At 41.1% G+C, this 15,094-nt stretch overlaps 1 protein-coding gene across 1 annotated transcript; it reads right to left on the minus strand.

Annotated features, from left to right (window-relative positions):
* Window positions 1–13,774: 13,774 nt before the first annotated feature.
* GPR12 (G protein-coupled receptor 12) lies at window positions 13,775–14,779 on the minus strand. Its single transcript, XM_009704698.1, has one exon. It carries the CDS (start codon window positions 14,777–14,779, stop codon window positions 13,775–13,777), a length of 1,005 nt encoding a protein of 334 aa, XP_009703000.1.
* Window positions 14,780–15,094: the final 315 nt, after the last annotated feature.

Consider the following 15,094-nt stretch of genomic DNA (forward strand, 5'->3'; position numbering starts at 1 on the left):
GGAGAGGCTGCAGGTGAGAGTAAAACCATTCAGAGGGGAATCCTTAGGTTAGCCGAGATTTTGGAATCCTCTCGCTCCCAGTTAGACCCACCTAGTACCTGAAACCGGAGTTGTAAGGCTCTCTCCCCCCTTAGCTTGCCACATCCCCTGCATTCTCCCCTTGTACGCTGAAGGATTTGGAGTGCGATGATCCTTGTTCTGGAAATTGTAGGATGACGCTTTTGAGCTCAACAGCTCAAAATGATGACAACAGCGAACTCGATGCATCTTAAAAACGTATTTATATAGGCTCTCCGTCAAGCATCATTTAAACCCCATATATCATGTTAAAAAATGAAGATGAAACCAGCTCTACGTTAAAATACCTTTTCTTGTCAGATAAAGAATGCCCTGCATTGAAAGGCCACCATCTTTACAATGAGCACAAAATAAGGGGATGAAACACTTTGGCAGATATAAAAGAAAAAAATCCCCATAGAATCCACGAGCAGGAGATGCTCAAGTAAGAGCTGATTTGCCTGCAGTAACCAAGTGCTGGCTGTAACATGCTGTACAGCACTGGGTTTGCTCAGCTTGCATCCCAGACAGAGGAATGCAAAGAGTTAACAACCCCAGGGAGCATTTCTGTGATGAGGATGACATTTCAATTAAAAAAAAAAATAAATTAGGTTTGAGCTCCTAGCTTTAAAGGCAACTCTAAAGAAAAAAAAATTTAGATCCACATGATCCTAGGTCATTTCAAAATAACTTTAAAATGCACATATGGAGTTTTTTTAAAAGCCTGAGTACCCGTGAATGGAATTGTCTTTGTCATACATGCCAGACTGATGATACTGATGATACAGTTTTCAGTGATGAATGCAAAATATCCATTACCTGCACGGGCCCCACACTTTGCTATAGGACAGTGGTGAGTTCGTAGACGTTCTTTGACATCCCTCTACAAATAAGATGATTCGTAACAATTTAGTAAGAAAGTAAGATACTCGGCACTGTGTTCAAATGTGCACCTAACCCCGCAGCTCATCTCTGACGTGACCTGCAGACACTTAAGAGAAGAACGTTGAGAACATGCACGTGCACCTGGAACGCTGCAGCCAAGCCTCCTTCAACCAAAGAGTAACACTGGACTACACTCTTTTCATTTCCACTTGTGGGCCTCATATAAAGACACTTTCTTTTGCTTACTGTAGCATGGAAATTATTTCATGTCCTGACAGCTTTCAATTATTTTATCCTTGTAAATACACTGACCATTTATTATTGGCCACAGAAGTTTTCTGTTGCATAACCATTATTAAAAATTCTGTTACCCTCTGCTTAGTTCCAGACTTAGCTGACACACCTGATATCAAACGATAGCGCACAAAGCGCTATACATTTGGCAGGGGGCACAAAGTAGTTGTTACTGGGTGGTCTAAGCATCGCCAATGCCTGAAGTTCCCGATAATCCAAAACACTGTTTCACCAACAAACAGTGCTGCTTCCCGAGCTTGTGGTACTGCTGGATTGCTTCATAAGCAGGATGTTACCCGCACTGAACAAAAACGCAGCCAGGATACCTACCAGTTCTGTAACGCCATTAATACTTCCACCATTTTAATAGGAATTCCTGTACAATTCTGGCTGAGTACCATGAAGTTTCAGCAGGTTTTTACTATTCTATTTATTGATTTAGTCAGCTATTTTGCCCTCTAAATGATATTTCCATCTGAGACTGCTAGGAAGCCATGAGGCTGATGCCAGCGCTGTCAGGTGTGGAAGGGGCACCAGCACAGCAACACCAAGATGCTCCAACCACCCATCCCTGCTGTTCCCGGCTCATTCCTGGTCCTCCTGACTGCAGAAGCAGGTTAAACACGCATCGTACGGTCACAACCGGTTCAGTTTATTGTCCTACTTCAGGCTCCAGCAATTAAGCCCAAAGAGATCCCCAAACAGTCCTGGCCACATGATTTCAATACTGGCTTCTCCATTAGGTGAAACATTTCCTTCCCCTCGCTCTCTGCTGTTTTTTCCCATTAATTTTTATTCATTTTCCAGTTTAGTAGGTTGGATAGCTGATAGTTCCTAAGGGTCTATACCGTGTAACTGCAGTTTATGTTTAGTTAAGCAAAACCCACTTACCAAATACATCCCGATCACCATTGTGCTGTCGTCCTTTTGCCTGTAGTTAACTGCGGAGAGACAAACTGGGACTCTACCCCTGCACCACGATACCAATTCCTTCCTCTCTAGATAAAGCAGCCGGTGCCTGAATGTCTGATGTGAGAGGTGGAGAGGACAGCTGTGTCTGGTAGAAGTAAACATCACTAAGATCTCCTCCAGGACACACCTGAGCCACAGGACTGTAGTCCTGCATGGTGTAAAGGAAGCAGCCTCACTCTCTGTTACTTACCTGGGGATCTGTCAGTCACCAGCCAATTCCTTCAGAAGTCCTATTTTCTCCGGCTATGGTACACAACAGTCAGTTTTATGGTTAGTGATGTAGCTCATTCCATCAGTTTATATGCCTGGAAAGTAAGTTGGGTATTCAAGCAAACCATTCAGAAGAATTAAAATGCACATTTTAAAAAAAAATTAATTTGGAAAATGAGACAGTCCTCCATTTTCTTTTAGCCTGTCTGTAACAGTTGAACTGGAAAAACAGAACTCTGATTTTGCAGTTACTTATTAGAGGATCAGGACCAAACTTCTCAAAAAAAAAAATAAAAAAAATCTAGGTTAACACAGTTTCTTTCAACTCTTACCTCTCCCAGTTAATGATGACCAACTCAAATACGAAGTATTTACATCCATTGGCAAGACCCAATGCAGACCCTCTTGCACATCCATACTGAATTTTGTTCCCCAAAACTGAGCGTATGCAATGATAACCAACGGCAGCATGTCAGACGAGAAGTGCGGTAGAGGTAAATTAACTTGGATAAGGGCACCCTGGCTTTCATTTACAACTCTAGATTCAAGAATTCCTGTTAGCTCTTCTTTCAGATTTTTTGTGCAAAACTGTAGTGCCTGGTATTTCCTTCTGCAGTGTCAGTGGATACAGGGGGTCTACAGAAGTTCAGCTGAAGTTCGCACATCTGACTTTAATCCCCCGAGTTTAGTTAGTGTCATCTGCCATCTCTTTGCACTGGAACACGTTCAATTTTATATTTTTAGAATGAATATTGTTTTGTTATTTGAAATAGAATGTGAAATTCAATGAAACGAAACAGACAACCATTCTTTTTTTTAGAAAGGAAAATTTATTTATGGTTACATATACCACATATAAAATTAACATTTAACTGAAACATGTAATCGTTTCAATCATTTATGACTAAACACTTACAATGTTGACTACAAAACTGTACAGTTTATATTTATTAACCGATTCTTACAGCATAGTGCAATTGTAACATTTTATAAACAAAATAATTTGTGCCTTTTTTTAAATAAAGTGCATTAAATGACTATCTTGTATACAACAAGAAGCTCTGTAGTTGCAATCCAAAGCTTTAATCTTAAGGGAAACTGAGGCAAAGATGTTTCACTTCCTTTTAAAATTACTTCATATACTGGCAAGCTATGGTCCAAACTTCAACCACAGTTAAATGAAAAAAACCCTAAATTAGTATAAGCAATAACCACAGGCCTTTATGTACTAAACCAGTAATTGGTTCTCATATGAAAAGCACAACATGCAGAATTTAAATTACTGGTTTAAAGCCATTTGGCTCCTAATGAGATGTGTAGCGTGAGAACTACCCCCATGCAGCTGCTTTTGCTAAAGCTTTTAGAATTCAGCATGGACCCACACTGCCGTCAGTAGTATCAGGAGCTTACACGAATCGTACCATGTTTCCTAGGAAAAGTTCTCTCCGAGAATTTCATGAGATGAGCACGGTAAACCACACGTTATTTTTAATTGTATTTGGCAATTAAAAGAGCAGGGGTCTGGTTAGTAAGTCTAGAAAATTACACGTGGTTCTACCAGCCCAGGGTATTCCAGATTTCATGGCCTGAAGTTAAATAGAGAGTTTTACAGCTTTATTTCAGAGGCACAGTTATAACATTTTATCCTATGAAATTTCTTTTTATTTGTAAACACATTTACAATCAACTTTTGTAGGTCTTGGCTGTGACAGTAAAGCTGAGACCAAACAAAGAACGACGACGTGACTGTAGATTTTAGCCCCAAAAGAGTAAAAAGATGTCGATATACAAAACGGATGGAGGTCTAATGTAGCACTTTCTAGAAATAATGACAAAAATAAGAATGCCCATTTCCTTCAGTGGGCTGTGGCTGAGACCCAAGAGAAAAGTCCGTATTACTCTCTTCCATACATAAACGGGACTGCTGTCAGCTTCAGCAGAAAATACATTTGAGCACAGGCAAGTAACCCTAGAGATTGCCTGAGTATTTTGCCGTACGTGTAATCTAGGCAATTTACCTGCCTCTTCAGCTGCAATACCCATTCCACGCTTTTGGCACAAATCACGCATTCTGGAAAACCGCATTTTCCTCCTATACATTTTAACCTGTGGGACCGGCCTGAGTTCAGAGGCAGACAACTGTACATTCAGCCCCTCTGCCCTGGGACAGCTGCCGTGTAAAAAGCTGCATGCTGGAGCCTGCAAACTCCCAGCAATGAGTTACTCTCCTCCTCCTCGACTAAGGGAAGTCTCTGCTTACACTGAAAGGGAAATACAAAAGAAAGGAGCTGACATTTGGTTCGAACGTGACTGAAGAAGGCTCACTGTTTTCTGTCATGTCTTCAGAAAGGTCTCTGCTGAGAGCGGAGCACCCTTCCAAGCCCCGCATGCTCTGACCCCGCAGAAAAACCTCACCTCCGTGCTATTTCTGGCGAGCCCCCTGGGGCAGAGGCACCAGAAGGTGACCGAGCGTTGCTCATACATGGGGGGAGTGCCTTGTCAGAGGGCAACCAAAGCGCAGCAAAAGCAAAACCCATGGATGGGGCACAACTCCCCGAGCTCCATGGGGACACAACAGTATATCCCTTTCAGGATGCGGGTATCTCAGTTTTCAAAGGGTCAGGCCATGCTGCCTTCATTTGCATATTATAAAATATCTCTTCCCTGACAGCAGTGGAAGCCGAATTCCTGATTATTTTGATGGGTTTCATCTTAGCAAACACTGAAGTAAGAGGAAACTTCTAGGGGGATCATAAGTAATCAATGCAGTAAGAGCTCCACACCTTGGTCCTAAATCTTATAGGCTCTAGTCCCTTTTCCTAAAATGCCCCTGAAGCATGTGTGTATTGCATGTGCCCTTCACAAATAAATGTATACGATTTTTTAGATACTGTCACATTCCCCAGGTTAGCATCAGCCAGTGCAAAACATGCCCCTGTGTCATACGTGTGCTGTTTGGACCCGTGATCTGCGCAGTCCTGTTACCAAAGCACCCATGAAAGACAGAGCGAGAAAGAGAACAGGGAACAGCGTGCACAGGAACCTATCCCTGCCACATAGGCTCATGTCGGTGATAAATGCCCTTCTTGTATTCTGTCCCCTATGTGGCCATATAACACACTCCTGTAATCCCAAAGCTGGCCGTGGGATTTGTTCAAATTAAAGACAGGAGAATTCACCTCCCTTCCAAAACCTCTGGATTGTCTTTGTTTGTTGAAGTATCAATGACTTACCTGCTAATCTCTCAGCGTTTGCAACACTCATCCAAGTTTGGCAATGTTTTTCTTTAATCATATGAAACCTCCTCAGCAAAGAGGTTACACTTTGACCATGACAACACTGAAGGGATACAGTATGATATCTAGCATATCACACGTATAAAAAGGAAATTAAATAATTATAATAATTATGTATATATTATATTAAAGTATGTAATTACACTATTTAAAGTTTTAAGTATGACAGCTCATAACACTTAAGTTAATGGCACAGCAAAATACTCTAAGAAACTTTCTCCACTCAGCACGTAATACAACTAGTACCTAAGTTCTTTAAGTTAAACCTGGACATAGGTGTTTCCTTTTAAGAATTAGTTTATACTTTTTTAAAAAAAACAAATCTATTTTGTTGGCATCTATTCCTTAAAAGTGGAAGGCCCCTCCATTTTCTAAGGTAAATCCTTGCAGGATGCAGTCTCCAGCATGTGCAGTTGGTATTGGCTTGCTTATTCCTTGAGAAACTGGGACCAGGCCTGTGCCCAGACATCACGGTAGATCATATGGTTGGGATCAAATGGTTCGAGGTAAGAATAATACCACAAGTGTAAAGAAAACGGTAGCAGTTCACTTGCTTCCCTCCCCGCAGGTGAATCAGATAAATTGCCAGCGTAAGGCAAATGCTCACCAAAGTTGTTCAACTAAAAAGTGCTGCTGATATATTTGAAAGGATTGTAACAAACAATTGAAACCTTTGTCAATAAGCTTTTACCTAAGAATGCAGCAGGTTCTTAGAATCACAGAATCATTTAGGTTGGAAAAGACCTTTAAGATCATCGAGTCCAACCGTAAACCAATGTTTGTCTTGAAACAAAAAGAAGAGTGCCAGACATCTTACTACTGGGAAAAACAAACAAAAAAACAAACAAACAAAAAGAAAAAAGTGAACACACATACCCCTCGTAATCCTATGGCCATCAGCTGAATTACTATACACTAGTAATTTAATGAAGCCCCTACATGTGCAGTGAATGTCCATAAGTAGTCCATGCTTTTTAGAAAGGTCTGTTTATGAATAAAGAAAAACATTGCCAAACTTGTGTGAATGTTGCAAACACTGAAAGATAACAGATAAATAAATCCATTCTCTCATTCTGGCACATAAGAGTCTTCCCCCAACCTGGGAGAGGGAAACCCATAATACTGTCTTGTCCGGTTAAACATCTAGTATGTCAGCAAGTTTGTAAAAATTGCCTTGGAGTACGTAGAGTGCAAAACAAAATGTTTGGGGAGGTGAGGACAATTTCCTTAAAAGCCAATTCAAGGAGTTTGGGATGGCAGGTTTAACTGACCTTGGTTTTAAAATGAGTTTTACTCTCAACCCACTTGCAAAGAACCTCCACTGGAAAATCTCCCCTTACCCTTTCAATGGCACCAAATTAGTTTGAATCACAGCAGTGATGCACTAGTTAATTGCAATATGGTTTCATCTAACCTACCTTCAGGTTTGGTTTTTTCCTCCTCCTCTAGAAGTTCACAGTGACACAGTGAAATATGCAACTGTTTCTTCTTCTTATCTGGCTTACAAGATCACAATAATTTTGTGCATAAACCGCAGCATGGACTTTTGTAGTTTTTTAGTGCAAAGGCATATTGTTTTTAAATAAATAGTTACTGTGAAGTTACAGACTCAGCTGCTCCTCAGAAGAAACAGAAATACATAATGACTTACTGTAATCTGCTGTTGGTTCTACTTTCATATTGTCAGTATTTTTCCCCCAAAAAACCTCTTCTGATTTCAAGTGCAGCCATCTAAGACTGTGTTAACAAGACAAGTAATAATCTGAATAAAACGTTTTCACAGAAGGAGGACCTCCCTTCTGACCATATTTCCTCTTCTCCGCTCTCTGGACACCATTCAACAGGAGCAGCAATACTGCCGTCCTCAAGGACACGGGTCTGCTGCACTACACCCCAGAACAACGGCAGCCCCCAGGCCCCTCTTGGGTGCTCCATCTATGTCAGGTAAAGTTCAAAGTGGACAGTTCAAAACAACCTTCCCACGTGCGATGCATTTATTCACACAACCTTCCTATCCAAGCTCAGGCACCAAGCACCTGGCTGATTCACCAAGCTGTACAGACTTCCATCCTCTCTCATCTTTCATCATCCACTTAACAGGAAAGCAGATACCCTTGCGGTTCATCCAGATTTCTGATCCATTAAAAGGAATTGCAAAGTCTTGGTCTGATGAAGCCAGTAGCACCCAGTTTTATGGGGTAATTTCCTTGTGTACCAAAAAAGTATTTCCAGGTATGAGATCTTTCAAGTTTACTGGGAGTCCCATCATTCTTTTACTGACAGATGGGGGAGATACGCATGTCTGATTTATCTGTCCTGTACTATTGCTTATTTGTGATATATAAATCACGCCCCTTCCTTTTAGTCCCCTCTCTATAAGCAGAGACTGAGAGATCTTATTTTTTCTCCACTGTACATCTCTGGACTACCACTAAGCCAAACTAAATGTAGCAATGAAAGAGAGGGTCAACCACCGCTTTATGTAATGGCATTCAAAAACCAGGGAAAAAAAAAATCAGGGAACTGAAATATTATTTAAAATTGTGTTTCCCAATTATAGTAATGCACTGTTATCTGCACTGGCCTTTTTTTTTTTGGTTAAGCACCAAATTTCACATGCTTTTGAGTAGCCCTGCTGGCTAATACCAATCAAGTTACAGGGCCTCTTGCTAACATGCAATACACTAAGTGTGCAACACGCTAAGCATGTGAAAATTTGTTTTTTTCTAAGTTATCAAACTGTTTTTGTAAAGTGGTTTCCTGTGGTATTACTAAAAAGACCTTGTCTAGTTGCAAGCAACAATTCTGACTGCAAATAGCTATTTGTTCCTTTTGATAAATAAGTAAAGAAGGACAGATTATTTACTGCACTTAATGTATGTACTGGAGCAACCTCTTGTTCTAGAACCGGCTGCTCCAAAAGGCAGCCAAGTAAAAACTTAAAATGATTCTCAGACCTTCTCCCAAAAACATGCAATGAGTCTATGCGTAGATATTTAACATCATCCCTAACTACTTCTTTCATAGATCTAGCTGCATTCTTGATTGCCCTCAAAAAATACACCACCACAATACCTTTTCCTGAATAGCTGGCCAGTAGCACTTTAAAATATTCTTGAATTCTTACAACATAGGATCCATATCCAGTGACAGTCTATCCAATACCCTCTCCTTGCAGCAGTATCATTTAAAGAAATACCGTTCACCTTTTTCTGGTGCTATTCCTATACACCTAGGACTTGGTCTGTCTACAGCGGGTGTCCAGGTATACTGTTCTTATTCCCACTCGCAGCAAAGCTGTTACATCAAATTGTTTTGCTCTGGCAACCACACTAGTCCTTCTACTTCTGCTACAACACTTTTACACTGACTTGTGGGTGTTCAGGATTTTCTAGGAAGTTGCCAGAGTTGGTTTCAGTGTCAAGGACTAAGAACCATTCAGTATCTCAGATAAAGCAACAGAACGGCTGGTGGTTTTTTAAACAGTGATCACTCTGTCCAATTCTTATTTTTCTTCCTTTCTTCACTGTACATACAAAAACCAGACCATACATACTTTCTCTTCATAGAAGTCAGGGCCAACATTTTGAAAACATGGTTCTGAATGTTATAGAACCACTTTTTTTTTTTTTTTTTTTTTTTAAGTAATGAGAGTGTAGTTATGTTTCAGGGTCTTGATTTGTAGCAATGCAATTTTACGCCAACTTCCAGTCACACTGCAAGTTGCTCACCACTTTTGAGAAATTAATCCACAAGTATCTTATTTTTAAAAGCTAAACAATGCCTAAGGAAATGAGGCAACAGAAAGACAACTCTTTGGGGACAGAACAGCTGCTGGTGTGAGCCAAAGTTCACTGCTGCCCGCAGAGGGGCTTTAGTGACCCCAAGGTGCCTGAAGGCTGGCCCTGACCTTGAAGGATGGACGCAGCTCCTTATGGCATCGAGCGTCTGCGGTAGGAAGCTGCAGCAGTGACAGCAGGCCTTCCAGCTTGCTTCCAAATACCCTGGGTGCTGGTACGGGTTTTCTTCAATGACACCATAATCTTGTCCTTTTAAAAGCTAAGCTGCCTTCGGAATGGGCTAGCACCATTTATCATAGCCATCTTGATGGGCATGACAAATTCTCAGGTTTTGTTTGGTGATGAGTATTCTCAGCACTAAGTTGCAATGGGAAATCCTGAATGAATGAATTTATCCATAGAATGCTGTACAACTAAATGCCTAACAACAAAAAGAATAAAAAACCCCACTGCAGTACGTAATTCTCTCTTGCAAATAGCAAAATTCAGGATGCAAGAACTATGGTGAAAGGTTATCGCTGACTAATTCTGTTCAGTAACTCAATAATTGTAACACAAACCAACCAGAAATTATGTCCCACATCAGTCCAATAGCAACTGCTTAACAAAGGAAGACTTCTGCTTACTTAAAGTCCTTACGCAAATTACTGATTTTTTTTGTCTAAAGAATATATGGCTTCCTCTCTATTGCTCTGAGTTTACTCAGCAGTATATAGTACCCGCAACACGGAGGATTTTATTGCTCTCGTGCTAAAAACGTATTTCCCCTTATTGCTGAAATCTTATTGTTAGGAGAAACAGTTTTTAAAAAAAGACAATTAAAAAAATCCTCTCCCAAGCTTTGAGGATGAATATATGAAAGAACTGACTACAGTAAATTTTGTGCATCAAGATACAACCTGTTACTAACTTCAGGGCAAGCATGTTAGTAAATAAAAGTGAACTTCAATTCTTTAAATTACGCATTAAGAAAAAAGTCTTTTGTCATTATGATGGAAACATGAAAGATATTTCACTGTAGATAGAATGGTGAATATAACACCCTTGGTCTTATGCACGGGTGTTGTTTGACGGGACAACAAAATGACCCAACCCTGAAGGCTGGCTGGATTTCTGCCAGTTTTGGAGGGATCTTGGGTGAACACTGGCACCTTACCATGCAGAGCTGGGGCCTACCCTGTAACTCTGAGGTGACAGCCGAGAATTTTTTAAGTCAGCAGGGTTTGAGAAGCGGCTGCCTGTCAAGCACTTCTTTTGTGCAAGTGAGGTAGGCACCGTTGTTACCTCCAGCTCTGCCCCTGCTCCCCCGAGTTTGTTCACTGGTGTGCTACACCGCATCTCGCCAGTACTGCAAACCACGTTAAAGTTTGGTCCGACAGCTGTGGGCAAACCTAAGTCACTGACTTCCAGAAGGATCTTCCAGCCTATGCTGCACAGTGTCAATTTAAGAACATATTTCCAGAAGAAACAACATCCTCACTGGAGGTCACAGCAGTACCTTGGGAGGTACAATCATGTTTCTCATCTCTCTCTGGTGAAAGGTAACCATGCGCTACTCAAACGAGGGCAGCTTTGTGGGACTTCTATAATTAATCCTTCTTTCCTCCATCTGACTCGCACTGTTTCTCAGGAGAGGAGATTCCAATTACAAATCTCTCTGCTCTGGCACAAGGAAAAGGTTGGCTCCCTCGGCACTCTGGAGAGCCTCTGTGGATTTGAGCGGCCTGTGGAGCGAGGAAGATGACAAGGACACTAGGTGAACCAGCATGAGAAAAGGGGATGACATTATCTCCCTCTGCTGTTTTCTTCTGGCTTCCCTACCACCTGGGTGTTGTGGAGAGAAAACCACTAGTGCCGGTGAGGCTATCCAAGAGGATGAGAACAGGTCTGCGTCAGCGAAAAAAAGAGTTGCCCTCAGGACTGAATTTTGGTCACAGTTGTAGCTGCTCATCTTCATCACCCTTCCTAGCAATTTGACAAGAAGAACAAATGGGGAAGAATAGGGGAGGGGGTGTAAACTTTGCATGACTAACTTATTTTTTGCTTTTAAAAGTGCCATTCTACATTACTCAGCCTCTCTACATTATTCAGCTCATGACTTTTACTGCCATTTATTCCCAATACTTTGCATACTTGCAAAGCTGCACGCATACATAGCATGGATATTTATGAAGTGATTATTTCTTATACAAAAATTCATAACAAAATGCAATGCCTAGAGTTTCATTAGCATTCAGAAGTAGATAAAGAACACGAATATCCTACACGGAGCAGGGGTCACAGTCTAACTGTGCTGAGCACCTGTAAATCGCAGTGAAGCCAAGCGAGCTGCGAGTTCACAGCTCTGCTGGACCATGCCATGCAATTATTAAACTAATCAGTTTACGAAGTAAAAGCCAAATATCATGACGGTTGAACCAAGTAAATAATGGAATTTGAACCCAGCAATGCAACTAAAATTAATTATTGCTCATAAAAATCTCTACAGAGCCTTGTTTACAGACATCTCATTCACATTTGAGATTCAGCTTTGTGTATAGCATATGATTCTTAATGTCACAGAAACTTTGCCACAAAAAGCTACAGTCAACCAAATGTCCATGTGAAAAGGACAGATTCCATTTGGAAAAATCCAGACCAGCAACACAGTTGTCTCTACTATCTATACTATACAGGTATACTTTTTCATTGAACTGTAAATATTGCTATTTCTACACGTGAGTTTGTTGGTTTGTTTTCTTTTTAAACTGTAACGGAAGATACTGACGCAACAATACAGTATGCTGACTTTGACATTCAAGGGAAGGTAACCTCCTGCTGATGCCAGGGCACTAACGCGTTGAGCGCCCATCAACACTAATGGAAGTGGTACTACAAACTGCCATGGACTGACATCGGGGCGCACCTTACGTTAGGGTACGCCTTAACTTTCGCGAAGACATCTGCCAGGAAGTTTTCCTCTCTGGCAATCAAGTCTTCAAATTAGAAAACAATGTTTTATTTCTAGTGCGTTCTCACGTGGCTTCAGTAAAAAGGTTAGAAGCGGTTTGAAATTTAACCATTCACGAGAGGAAGCTCTGCTTTTTAGACCAGAACTATCATCCTATAATGAAGTGAACTGACACGCGTACAGTGCGAAGAATCACAATCTGTAATGGATGAAACTGCCAGAAAAGGAGAAAATACTGTTTCATGTTGCAGTTCTGGTTGCATACCATTATGAACTAGATATGCTCTGAGAATTCATAAACTTCAGTATTTTAAATTATATAGCAGAACAACGAAAACAGGTGGTAACAGTTTTGACTTGATAACAACATAAGGGGAACCATTTTCTGTGGATGCTAAATACATGTTGCAAGAAATTTGTAGGTTATTTTATTAGATATTTTCTTATACACTTCTGAAAAAGGTAAACTTGTCTGAGAAACTTTGTGCTGCATCTATTACAAATGCCAAAAGAGGCCATACTGTTCCATCAACTTTGAAGAGCCCCCCTGAAATCCTTTTAAAATGAATAGTATAATGAGCTCCGATGTCCCATATCTAAGTGAAAACATACGGCTGACTTTTCAAAAGGAAGGCAAAGCATATCTTCTGTTTTAACATCCATCCAGAACTCAGGAGAGAACAGGTAACCCTTTAGAACAATTACCAAGCTAATTCATGCTGAGATGTAAAGTAAAAAGCTATACAAGTACTTCCTCACTTAGAGCAAATCTGTTGCACTGAGATTATTACAATAAATACCATATAAATCAGTACAGTTGGCCATTATTTTGAAGAGTATTCTGATGATATACGAATGGGGTAACAGGACTTGGGTGTTCTTTTCTTTTCTGTTTTAAAAAGAATTAAAGAGGGAAAAAAATATCCTGACAACAGACTGTAACATGCAGTATGACTAAACTCAATCACATAAACAATTTCAAGGAGGTATGCTGTTTCAATCTAATTTTAATTAGCAAACTTAACGTAAAATCATGGCAAACATGGCAAAGTCTGGGTAATATAACAAAAAGACCCTGAGCAACATTATAAATCTGTAAGAACACTGATTATTTTGATTTTTGGAAATCTCCCTTAAACCACTTGACTCATTTTGGTCACTGGGGTTTTCTGTTTAGAAAAAGGTCAGTGCATCCTGTGGTTTTGATATGAACCCATCACACACCATTTAATGAATGCGTCTAAACCAAAGACAGCATCGCAAGGATGTCTGGAAAGTAACACGGTAAGGAGCATCCTCCTGGCTGCCAGTCAGACATCACTGGGTGATCTTGCTCTCTGAGACAGGTTAGAAGGAATACAGCCACAACAGATGAGCCAAAGTGCCTTCTGTATCTCCTGGTTTCTAAAAGCATATATTACAGGATTGATGATGGAATTGTAGGTAGCTGGCAGGAGGGTGGCATAGGTGTATATAGAAGGGTAGGTGTAATCGGCTATTAAAGAATAGAGCGTAAAAGGCATCCAGCAAGCAGCAAAAGTCCCCAAAATAATGGCCAAAGTAGACACTCCTTTTCGGGTGGTCACATAGTGGGAAGTGGCCAGGAAATGGTGTTGCAAGGCAATCTGATGGGCATGGCGCATCACGATTTTACAGATTTGAATGTAGAGCTGCAGCATGAGGGCAAACATGAGCAAGAAAGAGACCGAAAGGACAGCTGCATTATTTTTAGTGAGTGGTCTGACAACACTGCAGGTGGATTCATCTCTGAGGCAGTTCCAGCCCATTACAGGCAGCAGTCCAATACAGATAGATGCTCCCCAGAGCAATATAAGCATGACATAGGTAAAAGTGACAGTCCTCTCTGAATTGTAAGTCAAAGCGTAATACAGGGAGAGGTAACGATCAACAGTGATAGCCAGCAAGCTGCCAACAGATGCCGAGAAAGAGGCAACAATCAGTCCAATCGTAACCAGTTTCGTAGCTTCTGATTGCAGAAGGTATGCAAAAACAAAATTGATGATCAATCCAACGCCTGCTAAGAGATCTGCCAGTGCCAGGCTGCCTATCAGGAGGAACATGGGAGCGCGAAGACTGGGATTATGGAAAATGATAAGAACCACAATGGCATTTTCGCAGGAGATAAGGGTCCCTGAAGTACACAAGACAATGTCCCAGGGGTTTACCAAAAGCTCTGGCTCTGGCTCTACGACAGGAACCAGGGAGGAGCCTGCGGCTGAGGCATTCTCGGTAGAGCTGGCTTCTACATGATCCTGAGGCAGCCAGCTCAAATTAACCTTCAGATCTTCATTCATTTTAACCCCTGTCTTCTTCAACGGAAAGACATTTTTTTTAATGATCAGACACAGCACTGGATACAGCACCCCCAGAGCATGCAACGCCCTAGACAACACCACTAATCTAACGTGCAGGCTGGCACTTGTTACATAAATGTGACCAAAAAAAATATATATATATAAACAGAGGGGCAAAAAATATTTAAAACCGCCCGAGATTATCTGCCAAGGGACCCACACACGGAGGCTGAGTGATCCTAACGGTAATTCCCTTCACCTGCCTAGGGAAGAAAGCACAGGCACGGGAGGGAGCCCATAAAACAGCGAAACGCA

Source organism: Cariama cristata, unplaced genomic scaffold (genome assembly GCF_000690535.1).
Source record: "Cariama cristata isolate BGI_N322 unplaced genomic scaffold, ASM69053v1 scaffold2677, whole genome shotgun sequence".
NCBI lineage: Eukaryota > Metazoa > Chordata > Aves > Cariamiformes > Cariamidae > Cariama > Cariama cristata.